Source organism: Anomaloglossus baeobatrachus, chromosome 3 (assembly GCF_048569485.1).
Source record: "Anomaloglossus baeobatrachus isolate aAnoBae1 chromosome 3, aAnoBae1.hap1, whole genome shotgun sequence".
Classification (NCBI taxonomy): Eukaryota; Metazoa; Chordata; class Amphibia; order Anura; family Aromobatidae; genus Anomaloglossus; species Anomaloglossus baeobatrachus.
This window is the reverse complement of record NC_134355.1, coordinates 634,703,369-634,722,380: the sequence shown is the minus strand read 5'-3', so window position 1 is coordinate 634,722,380 and position 19,012 is coordinate 634,703,369. Positions and strand designations below refer to the sequence as shown.

Genomic DNA, 19,012 nt, shown 5'->3' with positions numbered 1-19,012 from the left:
CATTTTTTTTTACCCCTAACCCTTGTGTTAGTGTTATGTGCTTGGGTTTTTTATTTTATTTTTTAATGCTTTAATAAAAAAAAATCGACATGAGCTTTGCCATGTTTTTGTATGCCAGTCAGGTACAGCAGGCAGGGACGGGCTGCCCCCAACCCCCAGCTGCCTATTTGTACCCAGCTTGGAACCAAAAATATAGGGAAGCCCTTTTTTTTAATTATTTCATGAATTTCATGAATAATTTTTTAAAAAATGACATGGGCTTCATCCAATTTTTTTGTCCAGCCAGGTAAAACTAGGCAGCCGGGGATTGGAATCATCAGTGCAGGTTAGACCAAGATTTCTGGGCCCCCCTGCTGCGAATTGCTGTCCGCAGACACCCCAGAAAGAGAATGGCACGTTCATAGAAGCGCCATCTTCTGGCACTGTATCCAACTCTTCCAACGGCCCTGGACTTGCATTATACTCACCATTCAGAACGAATATGCGAGTATTTCAAAGTACTTGTTACGAGTATCGCGAATACGACTATTTCCATACTTGCTCATCTCTAGTGTCCAACCCATCACATATTTATGATATGTATAGTATTGATATGCCATTAATAATTAAGTAATAAATTGGTAATAATTAAGTTAAAAGAATAAATCAATTTTAAATTTGTATTCATTTTTCTGGGGGCTCACAATGTAAATTCCCTATCAGTATATCTTTGGATTGTGGGAGGAAACCGGAGAACCCGGAGGAAACCCACGCAAACACGGGGAGAACATACAAACTCCTTGCAGTTGTTGTCCTTGGTGGGATTTGAACCAAGAACCCCATTCCTGCAAGACTACAGTGCTAACCACTGAGTCACCGTGCTGCCCATAGATGGTACAAGTTCTTCTATACAAGCACAGTATTGATGGTGAATGTGCTGTAATTTCTTCAGGGCGCTAGATGTGGGGGTCTTCTGTGATGACTATGGAGCCATGCTGACAGCAGGCAAAAATGCAGCTTTCTCTGACAGCGCGAGCAGCCCTGGATAATCTACGCCGGCAGGATGATATCATCCGGCGGAAGATAGAACCTGTAAGAAGAAATTAAAAACTGGTGTAAGTAATGGGACTCCATATTAGAGGATAGTACAGTGGTGTCACTGTGACCGGACAGTAGAGGAACCTTCTCCATATGCAGGTATGGGACCATTGTCAGCCATCATACATGTGACAATCCCACCACTGATCACATCTGCTCCACATGAATTCTCACTGACATCACACAACATGGAGCTTATGGTCACACTTACCTCGCCTTCTCTCCCCCTCTTCTGCGGTCTCTGTTTTTTGCTGTTTTCTCAGTTTTAGAGCAGATCTTCTTCCCTTCTGAACTGGAGATTCTAATCAAAAAGTCAGAAATAAATGTTGGTTATAAATTCCTAAAAGATTAGCTTTTTTATCTTCATAGAGTTATGTGACCTGATTAATATGCACCTATCACTATTCTGTGTGCCGCCATGTGGTGTCTCCCCAAGGATCTATGTCCACTTATTAATATGACATTACTTGCAGCAGGACACAGTGTTATTATATAATCAGTTCCATAAACCTTCAGTGTAACTTTATAGAGGACTCGTCACCAGGTGAAAAGTGTCCAGGATTCACCTTTCTCTTATTCCCGCTCTCCCCTGAGTTTGCTGGTTGTTATTTGTTACCATCCCCTTTTCAGATCAGAGATATATTTTTTGTGCTAATTTTTATGGTGTTTACCATAGGGGCGTGGCTAATAGTTCAATAATGAGAAGTCTCTGAAGACACGCCTGCAAAGAATCCTGTGTGCCACACCCCCTTGGTAAAGACCATAAACAATTGCAAGAAATATAAAGGCCCAATAACTCTGGAAACGTATGGGGAATTTTATATACCCCCCACAAAGATAAATGAAATTCAGAGGGGCAACAGGAATAAAGTAAGTAATTTCCTGATCCTTCATGTGCAGATTCACATCAAACTTTTGGATTATAGGCTAAGGACATCTGCAAGGAGTTTGTACGTTCTTCCCGTATAATCCGTGGGTATCCTCCGGATTCTCTGGTTTCCTCCCACACTACGAAGACATACTGATAGGGAATGTAAATTGGGAACCCCACTGGGGACAGTGATGATCATGTCTGTAAGGTGCGGTGGAATTAAAAGCGCTATATAAGAGAGTAGATAAATAATAGGATGATCTATATATCTGTACATACCTGAGACGGAGGGCGAGGATGCCGCAATGTTATTGACAGGGAAACACTGATTCCCACCATCAGATTTGGAAAGTGAAGATTCTTTCTGTCTGTTTGATAGAAGAAAGTCAAGTAAATTACAAATAAAAACAATATAGAAGAACGGGTGCCTGCCTGTGAGGCCAATTAGGAAAACACGGAAGAGATTCCCCACTCAGGACCCCATTCTACAAGAAATAATTTACTCAACTAGTAATATTGTATTGAACTGGAAATGAATGTCTGGTCTCCATATTCAGCTGTTATTACAGTGTTCTCACAATCCAGAACTACAGAGATCAGCAATCATGGGGCGGTGGATGCTGGATTTATATTTGTGTTTCTCGTCCCTTGTAAATCACATAATAATAGTAATAATAATAATTATTAATAATAATAATAATAATAATAATAATCTACTCACATGTCTGAGGGTTTGTCACTGTCCCCTACGGAACTCCCTGGAGGTGACAAAGGCTCTTTTTTGGTCATCCTCTCAGTATTGGTTATGGAACCCCCTGGAGGTGACACAGGCTCTTCTTTAGTCATCCTCTCAGTATTGGTTATGGAACCCTCTGGAGGTGACAAAGGCTCTTCTTTGGTCAACCTCTCAGTATTGGTTATGGAACACTCTGGAGGTGACATAGTCTCTTTAGTCATCCTCTCAGTATTGGTTATGGAACCCCCTAGAGGTGACACAGGCTGTTCTTTGGTCAACCTCTCAGTATTGGTTATGGAACCCCCTGGAGGTGACACAGGCTCTTCTTTGGTCATCCTCTCAGTATTGGTTATGGAATCTACTGGAGGTGACACAGGCTCTTCTTTGGTCATCCTCTCAGTATTGGTTATGGAACCCCCTGGAGGTGACACAGGCTCTTGTTTGGTCAACCTCTCAGTATTGGTTATGGAACCCCCTGGAGGTGACACAGGCTCTTCTTTGGTCATCCTCTCAGTATTGGTTATGGGACCCCCTGGAGGTGACACAGGCTCTTCTTTGGTCATCCTCTCAGTATTGGTTATGGAACACCCTGGAGGTGACATAGGCTGTTCTTTGGTCATCCTCTCAGTATTGGTGATATGTAGCTAAAATAAATGAAGAAATATAAGATAGATTTATTTTAAAACGTTTTTATAACTATAGGGTTTATAATTTCTTTTGGCCATATACTTACTTTACAAAACCTTTGATAAGGTGAAACAAAATGTTGGACTTCTGGCCACTCATTATCCTCACTGGTGTCCTCCTCATCTGAATCCACATGTTTGTTTTTCATATAGCGAGCTGCAAAGTAATGTGTTATAAGAGATTATTAGCATAAGACTTGGTCAGACAGTCACCATGCTATCACTAATAATGATGAGAGCTGATTGTCACACAAAATGAAAGACAAGACACACAGCCGTTTTCTACTGAAGACGTCTCATGTTACTTACTGTTAAAGTAGCGGGTGTCCAGATCTGACTTTAGATCAGGAACGAACACGGGTTTCTGACTTAGCAGATTGTCAAAGTCCAAGTCCTGCAGGAATGGATGCATTTTGATCTCATTTGCCCCTCCTGGAAAAGGAAGACAAGAATGAAAATAACAGTCATTGTCGGAGAAACGTCTCTATATCTGCACAGTTTATGTTATTCTGATCTGAAGATAAAACAGAGCCAGACATGAAGGAAATGTAGTGAAAGTCATAGTATGAGGAATGGGGAATGGACAAGTAGGTGGAGTAGAGACCCCCAGTGCTGGTCCTCATGGACACGGTCATTTGTCTGGTCAGTGAGGTGTAATAAGTCATTAATAAGTCATTAATAATAATATTACCTGTCCCAAGTCGATGTGCAGGTTTTTTTCGGAGCAGCGCAATGATTAATTCTTTAGCTTTTGGTGGAGGACAGTATTCATTAAATGTCCAAGGTATGTCAGCTGTTATATAAAAAGCAAGTATTACAGAAAGTAAAACATCTGCATTCATTTTCATGAAAAAAAAAAACATTTTTCTTAACAAAATTGAAACTTGGGCACAGAACAAATCAAAGCAAATAACAGAGACATCACATGGCATTCAGATTACGTTACTCACCATAGACGATCCTGCGCATAATATCCATCTTGGTAGCCCCATTAAATGGTTCATATCCTAAAAAGAATGTATATAGAATGATCCCTAATGACCACCAGTCTACAGGTCTTCCGTATCCTTTCAATAGGATGACTTCTGGGGCCATGTAGGTAACCGTGCCAACCGTCTGGAAACAAACAAAAACAAGGGATGAAGATCAATAAATATCATTGCAACAAATAACATCAAAGGAAACGTCTAAATGAGAAATGATCAGATAAGGAGAAAGAGAAGAGATCTGTAAAGTACAAGATCCTGTAAGTAAAGCCGACCTCTTTATCACGGAACTCTTTGACGATATGCTTAGTTCGAGCCTTGTAGACGTTGGACGTTGGTCTCATGACGCCGAGTTTTGAAAGCCCATAATCAGTGACTTTAATATGTCCTGTAGCTGTTATCACGAGGCTGTGAATGAAAAGATGGCGTCAGTAATAACCCATAGACTCTATAACAATCTGTAACTTTCTTCCCCTTCATTATAATACAGGGGTCACTTACTTCTGAGGCTTCAGGTCTCTGTGCACCACACCATGGCTATGCAGATATTCCACAGCGACAACTGTTTCTGCAATGTACAACTGAGCCAAGGCGTTAGGAAAAGTACCTTTGTTCCTTAGGAGACTGGCACAGTCTCCTCCTACACGAGAAACCAAATATCACAGGTGAGGGGTTGTTACAATGTAAATTACACATGATGAGGGTGAATGAGAAATAATCAGAGATATTGGAACAGGAAATCATATATAGAGATAAACTGTATAATGCACAGCATATAGTGTATACTACAGAGATACCCTATACACAGGGATAGAGCCCGGCCCCATCTAGAAGCCTCATGTATTTCTCTGCGAAAGTTTCCATCTATAAAAACTGCTCAAATATAAACAAGTTATGCTTTTATCCTCATCAGAAATTGCCGCCATGCTCAGTCAGGACATACACTCGGGGATTTAACAGAGATCAATGAGTTTTCAGGCATCTTGGTAATAGATACCTTATAGTAAATGCTGTGCGGACATGTAATCACCCATGTGGTCACAGTCTGGGTGTATATAAGGATTAAGCAGACGTGGGCAGTATATAGATACAACGGATGTGTCCTACCTGGTGCATACTCCATCACCATACAAAGATGTCGTTTAGTAGGAAAGGAGCAGAACATGGAGACCAGAAAGGGACAATCCGCAATTGCTGAGATGTCCCTCTCCAGAAAGGCTTGTTCAAGACTCCATCTATCATTCAGGTTCTGCTTGTCCATTTTCTTCATGGCGCAGATCTGCTTTGTGTCTTTATGGCGCACTAAGTGGACGGCACTGGAGAGGAGGAAAATCCATGATTAATTATCAATTGTTATTAATAATCTGTCTGTAGACCTCATCAAATGATCTTCTGTACTAATGAATAATACTAGATGTGAGACCATTTCAAGAAATCCGTGTCTACAAATACATAAACTAACACTCCATAAATGATCACCTATAGGAGGTCCCCATCCACAATCCGTCCCACCTGTCCTGAATAGTAACAGATGTGGACAGTGATATCGACTCCTAATTTCTCTGTGGGAACATTGCATGAGCAGAACACAGAGACATAGGCATCGTCATAAGAAGTCCAGGGAAATAAATATATTGAAGAAATGCTCACCCAAAACCTCCAAAGCTGATGAGCTTGATCGGATCAAAGTCGCTCTTACAAGGACTTCTCATCACATTTAAGGATCCACTCGCGGCCTAAAAATTAATAAGAAATTATATTAGGTCATAGAAACTACAGAAAAATAAAAGCTCCAGATGCAGGAACATCTTCCGTCTATATTATATCCCGCTGATTACACTGCAGCAGATGTGGAGAACGTCATACAAGACGGACCCTCCACAGACACTCATATATTAAAGGGTTGTATCCTCCATATACATATATTATTATACTGTAGAGAGATGGCGAGGGTCATCACACAGAGGAGGCAGGAATAATGCCATTATCACATATAATAGGTCTGATCTACATGAAGAACAGAGACATCCCATTGTAATATGGGATACAATATGGGACGTGTAATTTGTACCCCGTCATCTTTATACAGACATCCCTCTGATACTTACACTGGCAGATTCGTGGACGATCTCTGGTGTCTCACATATTCCACGTTCAGTATTTGCCGGCACAGATGTTCCTAAAATAATGATAAATAATGAAGAGATGTCATGTAATAGTCTATATCAGTAGATAAATATGTGATTGCTGCAGATTTGATTGAATTCCCAACAATGATATGATCGGGGACTCATGAGCCTCTTTTTATATATTAAAGCTGAGAAAAGCCCAAAGGAAAGAAGCAGAATTATATGAGTGCCCTCCATTATTCTCTATAGGGGGTTCTTGAGCAGCTATCGGCCTCATACAGAGGATGAAGAGTAAATCTGCATATTCTCTGCCAGTCTCTATTACTTGACTGACATTTGAATGTAAAATATTGGTGACCAGCTTACCTTCTATCAGATCAGTATTAAGCCCCTTCTGACTGGTATCACAGTCAGGGATATTTAGGTTCTGCCCTTCTTCGGAGTCACCTTCTGATGTTTCCTGATGGATATAATATATACAATTAATATAAAATTTGAGAAATACTAAATTACCTTGTATATAAGGCAGGAAGGACTAAACCTGGATTTACTTAATAATTTCAGTATGGGACGAACGATACCCGGTCGCTCCCTCTAGTAAATGTACATTAATATATAATGGACTTGTACAGTTAGGTCCAGAAATATTTGGACAGTGACACAATTTTCGCGAGTTGGGCTCTGCATGCCACCACATTGGATTTGAAATGAAACCTCTACAACAGAATTCAAGTGCAGATTGTAACGTTTAATTTGAAGGTTTGAACAAAAATATCTGATAGAAATTGTAGGAATTGTACACATTTCTTTACAAACACTCCACATTTTAGGAGGTCAAAAGTAATTGGACAAATAAACCAAATCCAAACAAAATATTTTTATTTTCAATATTTTGTTGCGAATCCTTTGGAGGCAATCACTGCCTTAAGTCTGGAACCCATGGACATCACCAAACGATGGGTTTCCTCCTTCTTAATGCTTTGCCAGGCTTTTACAGCCGCAGCCTTCAGGTCTTGCTTGTTTGTGGGTCTTTCCGTCTTAAGTCTGGATTTGAGCAAGTGAAATGCATGCTCAATTGGGTTAAGATCTGGTGATTGACTTGGCCATTGCAGAATGTTCCACTTTTTTGCACTCATGAACTCCTGGGTAGCTTTGGCTGTATGCTTGGGGTCATTGTCCATCTGTACTATGAAGTACCGTCCGATCAACTTTGCGGCATTTGGCTGAATCTGGGCTGAAAGTATATCCCGGTACACTTCAGAATTCATCCGGCTACTCTTGTCTGCTGTTATGTCATCAATAAACACAAGTGAGCCAGTGCCATTGAAAGACATGCATGCCCATGCCATCACGTTGCCTCCACCATGTTTTACAGAGGATGTGGTGTGCCTTGGATCATGTGCCGTTCCCTTTCTTCTCCAAACTTTTTTCTTCCCATCATTCTGGTACAGGTTGATCTTTGTCTCATCTGTCCATAGAATACTTTTCCAGAACTGAGCTGGCTTCATGAGGTGTTTTTCAGCAAATTTAACTCTGGCCTGTCTATTTTTGGAATTGATGAATGGTTTGCATCTAGATGTGAACCCTTTGTATTTACTTTCATGGAGTCTTCTCTTTACTGTTGACTTAGAGACAGATACACCTACTTCACTGAGAGTGTTCTGGACTTCAGTTGATGTTGTGAACGGGTTCTTCTTCACCAAAGAAAGTATGCGGCGATCATCCACCACTGTTGTCATCCGTGGACGCCCAGGCCTTTTTGAGTTCCCAAGCACCAGTCAATTCCTTTTTTCTCAGAATGTACCCGACTGTTGATTTTGCTACTCCAAGCATGTCTGCTATCTCTCTGATGGATTTTTTCTTTTTTTTCAGCCTCAGGATGTTTTGCTTCACCTCAATTGAGAGTTCCTTAGACCGCATGTTGTCTGGTCACAGCAACAGCTTCCAAATGCAAAACCACACACCTGTAATCAACCCCAGACCTTTTAACTACTTAATTGATTACAGGTTAACAAGGGAGAAGCCTTCAGAGTTAATTGCAGCCCTTAGAATCCCTTGTCCAATTACTTTTGGTCCCTTGAAAAAGAGGAGGCTATGCATTACAGAGCTATGATTCCTAAACCCTTTCTCCGATTTGGATGTGAAAACTCTCATATTGCAGCTGGGAGTGTGCACTTTCAGCCCATATTATATATATAATTGTATATCTGAACATGTTTTTGTAAACGATATTAGGTCCAAATATTTCTGGACCTAACTGTATATACAACTGTTCTCTAATAACTTCCCAGAACTGCAGCATTGATAAGAAGGAAGATTGTGATGACCGAGCGAGACAGAAGCATAAATACAAACTCCGCACCGCTGAGTACAGACTGCCATCACAGATGGAGCCGCGGAGACAGGCTGTCATATGATACCCTGTGTCTGCCTGGAACCAAATGTAGAACGTAAGTAAACATCATAAATCTGACCTTCTGCTACATGAGTGGAAATCTGGAGAACATCAGACAACAATGACATGAGATATAGAAGATGATGGATCCTTACCTGATGCTCCAGTCGGCAGAATGGGTACTCTAGTACCATCAGGACATTTTCAGCCAGTTGTTTAATAAAGGCCAATTCTCCACTTTGGGATTTTTCAGCCTATAGAGATGAAAATAAACAAGAAAATCATGAGAGAAAGTTCAGAATGGAGGAGGCCATTTATGTCACCATCTTACTCCTATCTGCACTAAAATGCTTATATTGGGAGCTGAGAAGGGATCCGGTAACTTGTAAACCATTAAATCTCCTCGTCTATCCGCCATACCCAGTGTATGTATGTGACGCCCTGGCAAAGCCAGGTTGTCACAGAAAGAGTTAATCCTCCTTGGTAACCTGATCCTACACCAGTGCAGCAGGACAAACCACCTCCCCCATTGTGAGAGCAAAACAGAGCAGAGGGGAGGGGCTGGAGCAGAGTGTGTGGAGAGAGACACAGGAGAGGAGCCCGGAGTTGTAGCTCCCAGGCTGCTACAGAAGCGTGCTCCAAAAGGGCCGGGACAGGCTGTTAGTGAGGAAGGGGCCAAAGGTAGCCGGGGCAGGGTAGCGGCCCGCCGGTACCAAGGGTGACCCGGATCACTGCAGGGGAGTGGACTCCCCGTTCCCGGCTGAGGAGAAAGAGAAAGAGTGGAGAAAGAGGCACCTGGCTGCAGGGAAAGAACAGGGGCTGCTGCACCGTGTGTGGGATACTAACACCCTCCATACCGAAGGCTGCGGACTCCGCAGTTTATGGTTAATTCCTGACTCTGTGTGAATTTTCTTGCAAAGCGAACTGTGAGTAACAACATCCCCCGGTCCAACCGGACACACAGCTCTCAGACGGTCTCATTCTCCTCCCTGCATCACCTCACCGGGGTCCCGGGACACCAACACCCTACCCGTGGAGGGAAATCACCACCTTGCTGCCCACCACCATCCCCGGGATCCATTTACCGGCAGCAGCGGTGCTCCGTTACCTCACCGCACACCACGGGTGGCGTCACGGACAATCTCCCTTACCTAATCCCCTTCTTACTGTGGAGCCTGGGATCACAGACCGGGTCATGCCACCGTGATACCCACAGAAGTGACCCCGTGGCCCGGATCTGAGTACCCCTTATCCCCGGGCGACACATTTTGGCATCACGAACAGGATCCTTACCCATCCAGTTACCTGGAGGAAGTGCGCCTTGTTCTGGACTGTTAGCGGTGCTTCGGTGCAAAATTTTTGACAGTCGCCATCTTTGCCGCCATTTTGGGTGCGAAAATCTCCCGCCCAGCGCCTTCTTCCCCGAGTGGTGGGCGCGAAAAAGAGGCTCCGCCCCCTGAGAACGCGGGTGGAAGTGATGCTCCGGAGGACCGGAAGCGAAAGGAACACTTTAAAAACTTGCTAGAAGGACTGCTCCCGAGTACCAAGGGGGAGCAGTAGGAAGGAACTGCAGTTCATGTGACCAGGACTGTAAAGGCAGGGACACCAGGACTTTGCCTAATTCCGTTCCTGGACAAGCAGTAGCCGCAACCCCGATGACATCTCACCCGGCTCCGGCAGTCCGCCCGGCCGCAACAGTGATGACGTCGGCTCCGGCAGTCCGCCCGGCCGCAACGGTGATGACGTCGGCTCCGGCAGTCCGCCCGGCCGCAACGGTGATGACGCCGGCTCCGGCAGTCCGCCCAGCCGCAACGGTGATGGCGCCGGCCCTGGCAGTCCGCCCGGCTACAGCAGAGGCGACACTAGACCGGAAGTCTGCCCCAGATGCGGCGCCAGCCGCTCCCAGGTACCCTGTCCCGGCTGTGGAGCAGCCGGAGTGCACCTGCAGAGAGGAGCAGGCCAGTGAGAGATGGAGCCCTTGGCAGTTAGCGTGGCCGGTTGTAGCCGGTGCCGAGGGCATCCGAGTGGGCCTGGCTTCTGAGCAGGAGGCAGAACACGGGACCCGTGCCCCGTACTGGGAGCGGCGGCGGCAGCAGCGACGGTAGCGGAGCATGGATGGCTACCTGCAAGTTTAAAGTTGACTGTTTTATGGACTGTCACCCCTGTTCAGCGTCCTCAAGTTCAGGAGGAGGCCATCTGCACAGCAGGTGGGGGGGTGGCAGGATATTTAGAGTTTAAGAAAACGTACCTCCCGATGTGGGAAGATGTATGATTGTAATGTGTTGATTTTTCCTTTTTTCCAGTTCAATAAATGTTGGTGCCCAGACAGCCCGAGGACGGGCTGTGTTTTACCAAGGGGGTGTGTGATGCCCTGGCAAAGCCAGGTTGTCACAGAAAGAGTTAATCCTCCTTGGTAACCTGATCCCACACCAGTGCAGCAAGACAAACCACCTCCCCCATTGTGAGAGCAAAACAGAGCAGGAGGGGAGGGGCTGGAGCAGAGTGTGTGGAGAGAGACAAAGGAGAGGAGCCCGGAGTTGTAGCTCCCGGGCTGCTACAGAAGCGTGCTCCAAAAGGGCCGGGACAGGCTGTTAGTGAGGAAGGGGCCAGAGGTAGCCGGGGCAGGGTAGCGGCCCGCCGGTACCAAGGGTGACCCGGATCACTGCAGGGGAGTGGACTCCCCGTTCCCAGCTGAGGAGAAAGAGTGGAGAAAGAGGCACCTGGCTGCAGGGAAAGAACTGGGGCTGCTGCACCGTGTGTGGGACACTAACACCCTCCGTACCGAAGGCTGCGGACTCTGCAGTTTCTGGTTAATTCCTCACTCTGTGTGAATTTTCTTGCAAAGCGAACTGTGAGTAACAACATCCCCCGGTCCAACTGGACGCACAGCTCTCAGACGGTCTCCATCTCCTCCCTGCACCACCTCACCGGGGTCCCGGGACACCAACACCCTACCCGTGGAGGGAAATCACCACCTTGCTGCCCACCACCATCCCCGGGATCCATTTACCGGCAGCGACGTTGCTCCGTTACCTCACCGCACACCACGGGTGGCGTCACGGACAATCTCCCTTACCTAATCCCCTTCTTACTGTGGAGCCTGGGATCACAGACCAGGTCACGCCACCGTGATACCCACAGAAGTGACCCCGTGGCCCGGATCTGAGTACCCCTTATCCCCGAGCGACACATGTACATAAGACACATGACTGCTTGTGACTGGTGTAAAATGGTCACCGCATCCTTTATTAACTTTACAACTTAAATCTTGGGGTGAGTTCAACAATGGTAACCCCACAATTATATATATCAAGTAGCTGTAGCACCCGGCATTGCCGGGGATAGTAACTGCCTTTCTCTTTCTCTCCTTGTCTGTCTGTCTCCCTCTCTGTCTCTTTCCTTGTCTGTCTGTCTCTTTCCCTGTCTGACTCTGTCTGTCTCACTATCTCTTTCCCTGTCTGTTTCTCTATCTCTTTCTCTGTCTGTCTCTGTCTTTTTCCCTATTTCTTTGTTTGTCTGTCTCTGTCTGTCTCTGTCTCTTTCACTGGCTGCATTGTGACACGCCAACATTCCACTTAAGGGCATGGATGCACATTCTTCTGAAGTTCTGGCTGCACCGTGGCTCCCAGCTCCATTGACTTTAATGGAGGCAGGTTTTTTTTAGCAAATAACTGTAAAGCACGGGGTTAAAATTTCCCTTCCAAACATAGTCTATGACGTTCCCTAAGTCAAATGGAGTGTCTGTGCAAAATTTTGTGATTGTACGTGCAACGATGCAAATTCTTTTAGCGGACAAACACAAACACATACAAACATACATGCATACAGTACATACATACACTCAGCTTTAGATGTTAGATTGAGCTCAACCAGGAGAAAACCAACACCTAATTAAAAATGAGACTCTACAAGAAGTGCACTGATACAAGGAGTAAGTTACTAATATTCCACATTAATACCCCCAATCCTCACAAGATCTAGGCCCGCTAGTTATATTGATATCACAGTTATCAAACTGACATGGAGAATAATGTTGTCAGGTCATTTTTCTGCACATTGAAAGCCTTAAAAGCAAAACCAGAATTGTATTTTTGTTACCATTTCATCACACTTGGAATTTTATTCCCGTTTTTCAGTATATTGTATGGTAAAAAGAATAGAGCCATTCACAGCTTCAACTCTTCTTGCAAAAAAAAACAGTAATAAAAACAACTCTTAACACGTCTGTCACTAGAAATATAACTAATTTACGGCTCTTAAAAGAAAGTGATGAAAATATGGGAGCGGAAAATTCCCTTGTTCTTAAATAGTTAACCAATCCTATTCCTCCACAACCACAACTTTCCCACCACTAATTCAATTAACCCTTTAGATCCCACCCTCTCCCTTCTCAAGTAGCCACTCTGCCCAATTTTGGATCTTGGGCTATTCTTATTAGGGTACTTGTTACCGATTAAACTTACATTTTTATTCCATTATTACATTCTACTCTTACTATTTTTATAAGATTTGTGCAGATTGTCTGCTATTTACCTCTTGTACTGCTGTCCTGATGTTCTGCTGTAAATGCTCAAGATATTCTGAGCTAATTCGACCATGTTTGTATTTGGTCAGGCAGTCACTCACTAGCTTCATAACCAGCCGGTATGTGAAGCTGAGGATGCCACAGGGTAGTGGTAGCACAAAGTCAGGGTCATAGGTGGTAAGAATCCCCTGGAGAAGTGCTAACTCCTGAAAGTTATCTGGAGAAATTCCAGACATTTCAAGTAAAAGTAATGCAAAGCGCGATCTGTATATGAAGAGCTATATAGCTTATCACTAACAGCAATGACCACAAGTGTCAAAGTGAGAATTAGAGTGAAAACATTGGTATAAGTAGAGATTCTTAATTGTGATGTCATAATGGAACCCTGAGTTCTATTCTTAAAGAGGCATCTTACCTTATAAGGAAGTTGCCTAGCAACCCTTAAGGAGGCAAAAAGGTGGCTGAGCATTAGTACCAGATGCAGGCATGGAGGACAGAGCTATGGGGGCTTTATATTATGATCAGATAGGGTATTTTTATTTTTCTAAAAAATATATATTTATGTTTGTTATATGTAGTGTTTTGTATCGTAAGAAATTCATTACTGTGGGATAACCCAGTATCATCTGGTGCCCATCTATTATGGGTTCACAAATAGATTGTAGTTTTATCAAGAGTAGATTTTAATTCTTATCAATAAAAGCTATATTTCAGTCACATAGTAATTCTCTTTTCCCTCACACTTTTTATATATATATATATATATATATATATATATATGACTTCTCCTAGTGGTGCATACTTATGTGCATACATTTATGGAAAATAGCTCATACAATAATTAAAGGGGTATTCCAATCTCTAGTATCCTATACCAATATGTAGTAGGTGGTGTACATTTCTAATTGGAGGTATTTGCTAATATTACTATTATTACGCTGAGTACATATTGGGATAGGGTCTTGGAGATGAGAATACCCCTTTAACTGTCACTTTGTGCCCTACATGGACACATTTGTTTTTGTCAATTACGAAATATTATATTGTGGAGACCAAAATCAATTTATCCTCTTCATGACAGACATAGAACGCCATGAGCAGGTGTCAGTTCCCGCATTATCCATGTCCATAATGGAGTAAAACTGTCACTGTATAATAACTCAGTGACAGATCCGTGCTGACAGCGGTCACTGACAGTTGACCAGCACCGGAAGAGTTGGAGGAACCCCTTTCATTAGACCCCGTTCACTGATTACTGTGATCGGATAGTGAATGTGTGTGTGTGTGTGTATATATATATATATATATATATATATATATATATATATATATATATATATACAAGTTACTCTTATATCAAAGCAAATTTTCCCATAGGAAATAATTGAAACACAGACAATTCGTTCCACAACCCAAAAATATTTACTGTATTTATACAAACTTATTACAGTAATACAAAATAATGTACTGTATTCATAGAAAATTATTACAGTACACTAATACACAATACTGTACAGTAAAAGGGCCTTTACACGGTAGCGATATCGCTAGCAATTTGTAGCGATAGCGAGCGTGTAAGTACCCGCCCCCGTCGCGCATGCAATTGTTTGTGATCGCTGCCGTAGCGAACATTATCGCTACGGCAGCGTCACACATACTTACCTGGTAGGCGGCGGCGCTGTGACTGCCGAACAATCCCTCCCTCAAGGGGGAGGGACGTTCGGCATCACAGCGACGTCACCGCAACGTCACTAAGCGTCTGGCCAATCAAAGCGGAGGGGCGGAGATGAGCAGGACGTAACATCCCGCCCACCTCCTTCCTTCCACATTGGGGCCGGCGGCAGGTAAGGAGACGTCCCTCCCTCCTGCGGTGTCACACATAGCGATGTGTGCTGCCGCATGAGCGATGAACCACCTGGATAAACAACCCTTACCGATTTTTGAGTTTGGGACGACCTCTCCATGGTGAACGATTTTCACCATTTTTGAGGTCGCTTAAGGTCGCTGGTCAGTGTCACATGCTGCGATATCGTTAATGACACCGGATGTGCGTCACTAACAACTTGACCCCGACGACAAAACATTAACGATATCGTAGCGTGTAAAGCCCCCTTAAGAAGCATATAAAGCAAATTAAACTGCACGTTAGCTTACAATAAAATTGTTTTTGTGCTCGAGGTACAGTATAACAAAGTGCTGCACTGGTTAGCAGAAAGAAAGTACAATACTATATCCACAAATGCAAACTGATAGACATGCTATATAGTATATACTGTACTGTACAATAGTATATTGTGTACAGTATACAGTACATATGTACAGAAAGTTGCCTCCAGAGCAGGTCAGGGCGCGATGAAAGGACAGAACCGTAAGTGTGCACAGTGAACATTTGCTCTTCTTGCAAAGCATTGCTCTTAAACCAAGTTACACATTTGTAAAAAGCTTTGTCTTGCAAAATGCTCTCAAACCAAGTTACTCTTAAACCAAGGTTCCACTTTAAATCTATACATTTAAACTACTAACGCCTTAAAAATTACCTCCCCTTTTACCCCCCAACCCCCCATCCAGCCCCCTCCCCCCTTTCATACCAAATGAGGATGAACATAAAGTTTGTACCTCCTGGACTCAAGCCTTCCTATTTTCTACATCACATCAGCAGGAAGGCCCCATATATCTGCCTTTGTCGCGGCCCCAATTTGGAAGGAATGAGTGGAGAACAGGTCAGCTTCTTGCCCGAACATTTTTAGACATTTCCTAAAAACTGCCACAAACTGATATCAAGAAAAGAAAGACCCGTCCCTGTGCTTCAGGAATGGGCATGAACGGTTAGCCTCCAAAGCTATATCCCTTCTGAAACACTCCACTGGGCACTTTAAGTGACCCCCTTAATGCCCCCAGAATAACCCTTTTCCCCTACCAAATTGATCTTTTTTTGAATGACGTATCGAAAACTCAACGGTGTCAGCTAATCCGACAGCATCCTGTCCTAATACACCGCCTCCCCTTGACCACGATGGGGACCCCAATTATCCTATTCTTATAGCTCCTAAAAATGACAAGAAAATGCTAGCCAAAATGATGTCTCCACAAAGTGGGAGTTGTACGCTTACCCTAGCTAGACTCCCACTTCTTCCAGCAGTTTAAAGGAAACTGGTCCACACGTATCCAACTTAGGAAGCCCTTATCTAAAACCCCTTAAAGCTTGACTAACAAGAAAATGTTTTGTAACATCGACAAGTCCCCTAAATTTACAAATTTAATTAAATTTTAAGGCTATTCTGCCGTAAACCAATTAACCTTTGAAAGGGACCATCTTTTCAAGCCACCACCCCACTTAACCAACAAAGCAATGCCTCAACTGAGTCCTCGTTAGACTTCCCTTTGCCGAATTCCTGCCTCCAGTCCACCTATTCTCTTCAAGCCGCCTCGTACGTCAGTCATATACCCTCTGCAAGGGACGCTCTAATTAATGAGCCCAACTCTTGAATCCCAGGTCCAAGAACTCCACCGGCCATTTGCAGCCGGCAGACTCTGCATCTGGCACCAGACTCTGAAAGCGGTCCCACTGTAATGCGGGCTTTACACGGTACAATCTATCATGCAATTGCACGAGCGATCGTACCCACCCTCGTCGTTTGTGCGTCACGGGCAATTAGTTGCCCATGGCGCACAAAGTCGTTAAACCCCCGTCTCACGTACTTACCTGCTGAGCGACCTCACTGTGGGCGGTGAACATCCACTTCCTGAAGGGGGAGGTACGTTCGGCGTCACCGCGATGTCACACAGCGGCCGGCCAATAGAAGCGGAAGGGCGGAGATGAGCGGGACGTAAATATCCCACCCACGTCCTTCCTTTTGCATAGCCGGCGGGTGCCACGGGACGCAGGTAAGCTGTGTTCATCGTTCCTGGGGTGTCACACGGAGCGATGTGTGCTACCCTGGGTACGATGAACAACCGACGCCATGAAAAATAAACAATTTTTTAAAACTAAGCGACGTGTACACGACTCACGATTTGTGACCGATTCTGCGTCGCTCGGAGGTGTCACACTAAACGACGTCACCAACGAAGCCGGATGTGCATCACGAAAACCGTGACCCCGACGATCTATCGCACGATAGATCGCCTCGTGTAACGCCCGCATAATTGAGTGTGAGAATCAGCAATTGAATTCTCGACCCCTTGTATATGCACTGCCACCACCCACACATTAAGGCAAAAGCACCACTAAACAAAGTACCTTAACAAAAGCCCAACAGTAGGAGAAGAACTAGACAAATTATTAATTGCCATTACCACTGATATGTTATTGCATTGAAAACCGTTTTTTTATTGTTGCATTGCTGCCTCCCAAATGAACAGGGCAATACTATTGGAAAAAGCTCTAATAATGTCAGATTCCATGTAAACCCTGCCTCGCACAAAGACCGTGGGAATTCAGGCACGCGTGAATCGGTGATCTCCATCCACTTCGCCTGTTAGCTGCATATGGTGGCTAATCAGATCAGTCGACGTGGGGTAACATGCGGGCTTGTCGTGGGAGCCCGCATTAATAAGACACACAGAGCCTATGATCTACCGGTATGTCACAGGTCATGAAGGGATTAATAATTGCCACTGTAAAAAAAATGGATTGCAATGGATTGCACATGGGAGGGAGAAAAAAAAAGTCGTCCTAGTTTTCTGGATGAAACCCTGCCAATTTATTTATTTTTTTTAAATGGTTGTGTGAACTTTCCTAAGGCATTTGATCTGAGCCTAGGATCAAAACTACACATGTCTACACGATTTTGTGAGAACCACTCAGTCTGCAAAATATATGGACATGTGAACAGCTCTAAGGCTATGTGCCCACGCTGCGGATTTACCGCGGATTTTGCCGCGGATTTGCCGCGGATTTACCGCGGATTTGCCGAAAATCTGCAGCAGCAGCACTTCCAAGCCATTTCAATGGCATTTTGGAAATGCTGTGCCCATGCTGCGGATTTTTCCGCGGCGGATTTGCCGCGGATTTTGATGTGGAAAAATCTGCAGCATGTCAATTATTGTTGCGGATTTTGGTGCGGATTTTTCCCATGCAAGTCAATGCAAGGTGTAAAATCCGCAAGAAATCCGCAGGTCTGTTCCCACAGGCTCTTTTTCCTGCGGATTTGGTGCGGATCTCGCAAACAAATCCGCAGGAAGTGATGTAGGATAGTTCAGGAAGAGGAAGTTTCACCATTTTGTAGTGTAGAGTAGTGGCAGTGTAGTCGTGTTGTGTCCGGACTCTGGATTGCCAGCTAAAAGCAGCTAGTTACAGGCTGCTTGCTTTTAGCTGGCAAAACAGGATCCCAGCTCTTTTTTCACAATTCTTTTTAAAAAAAAAAAAAAAATGTGCTCCGCTGTATTTTCACTGTCCAGCCCGATGCAAGCAAGCAACTGAGGGCTGTGCTTCTCAGCGGGATAAGGCTGAAGCATTCTCTGCCCCTCCCGCTGAGAAAAACAGTCCTCAGCTGCCCCTGAAAATGGCGGCTTCATTGTGAAGCGCCATTCTCAGGTGCTGTACCGAGGCTCATCCAGCCGCCCTGATGCATTTGGCTGACTGGGTAATCTGAAGGGGTTAATGCC

The 19,012-nt window shown here is 44.3% G+C and overlaps 1 protein-coding gene across 1 annotated transcript; it reads right to left on the bottom strand.

The window, feature by feature from the left end:
* Positions 1 to 935: 935 nt before the first annotated feature.
* On the bottom strand, positions 936 to 13,641 carry LOC142297342 (microtubule-associated serine/threonine-protein kinase 4-like). Its single transcript, XM_075341576.1, has 16 exons — positions 13,414 to 13,641; positions 9,036 to 9,134; positions 6,852 to 6,945; positions 6,465 to 6,535; positions 6,007 to 6,092; positions 5,464 to 5,672; positions 4,858 to 4,996; positions 4,632 to 4,764; positions 4,321 to 4,486; positions 4,062 to 4,163; positions 3,680 to 3,802; positions 3,418 to 3,527; positions 2,670 to 3,328; positions 2,228 to 2,316; positions 1,289 to 1,378; positions 936 to 1,069 (listed from the first exon to the last, which is right to left on the bottom strand). The coding sequence occupies exons 1-16, from the start codon at positions 13,639 to 13,641 to the stop codon at positions 936 to 938; spliced, it is 2,532 nt and encodes an 843-aa protein (XP_075197691.1).
* Between the last annotated feature and the right edge of the window lie 5,371 nt (positions 13,642 to 19,012).

Bases quoted from the DNA above. Each gene is read 5' to 3' on its own strand.
- LOC142297342 (XM_075341576.1), bottom strand. From the start codon at position 13,641: ATGTCTGGAATTTCTCCAGATAACTTTCAGGAGTTAGCACTTCTCCAG. The intron at 6,946-9,035 runs GTAAGGATCCAT...TATATCCATCAG, and splicing joins TCTGCCGACTGGAGCATCAG to GAAACATCAGAAGGTGACTC. The intron at 6,093-6,464 runs GTAAGTATCAGA...ATTAATTTTTAG, and splicing joins TCGTCCACGAATCTGCCAGT to GCCGCGAGTGGATCCTTAAA.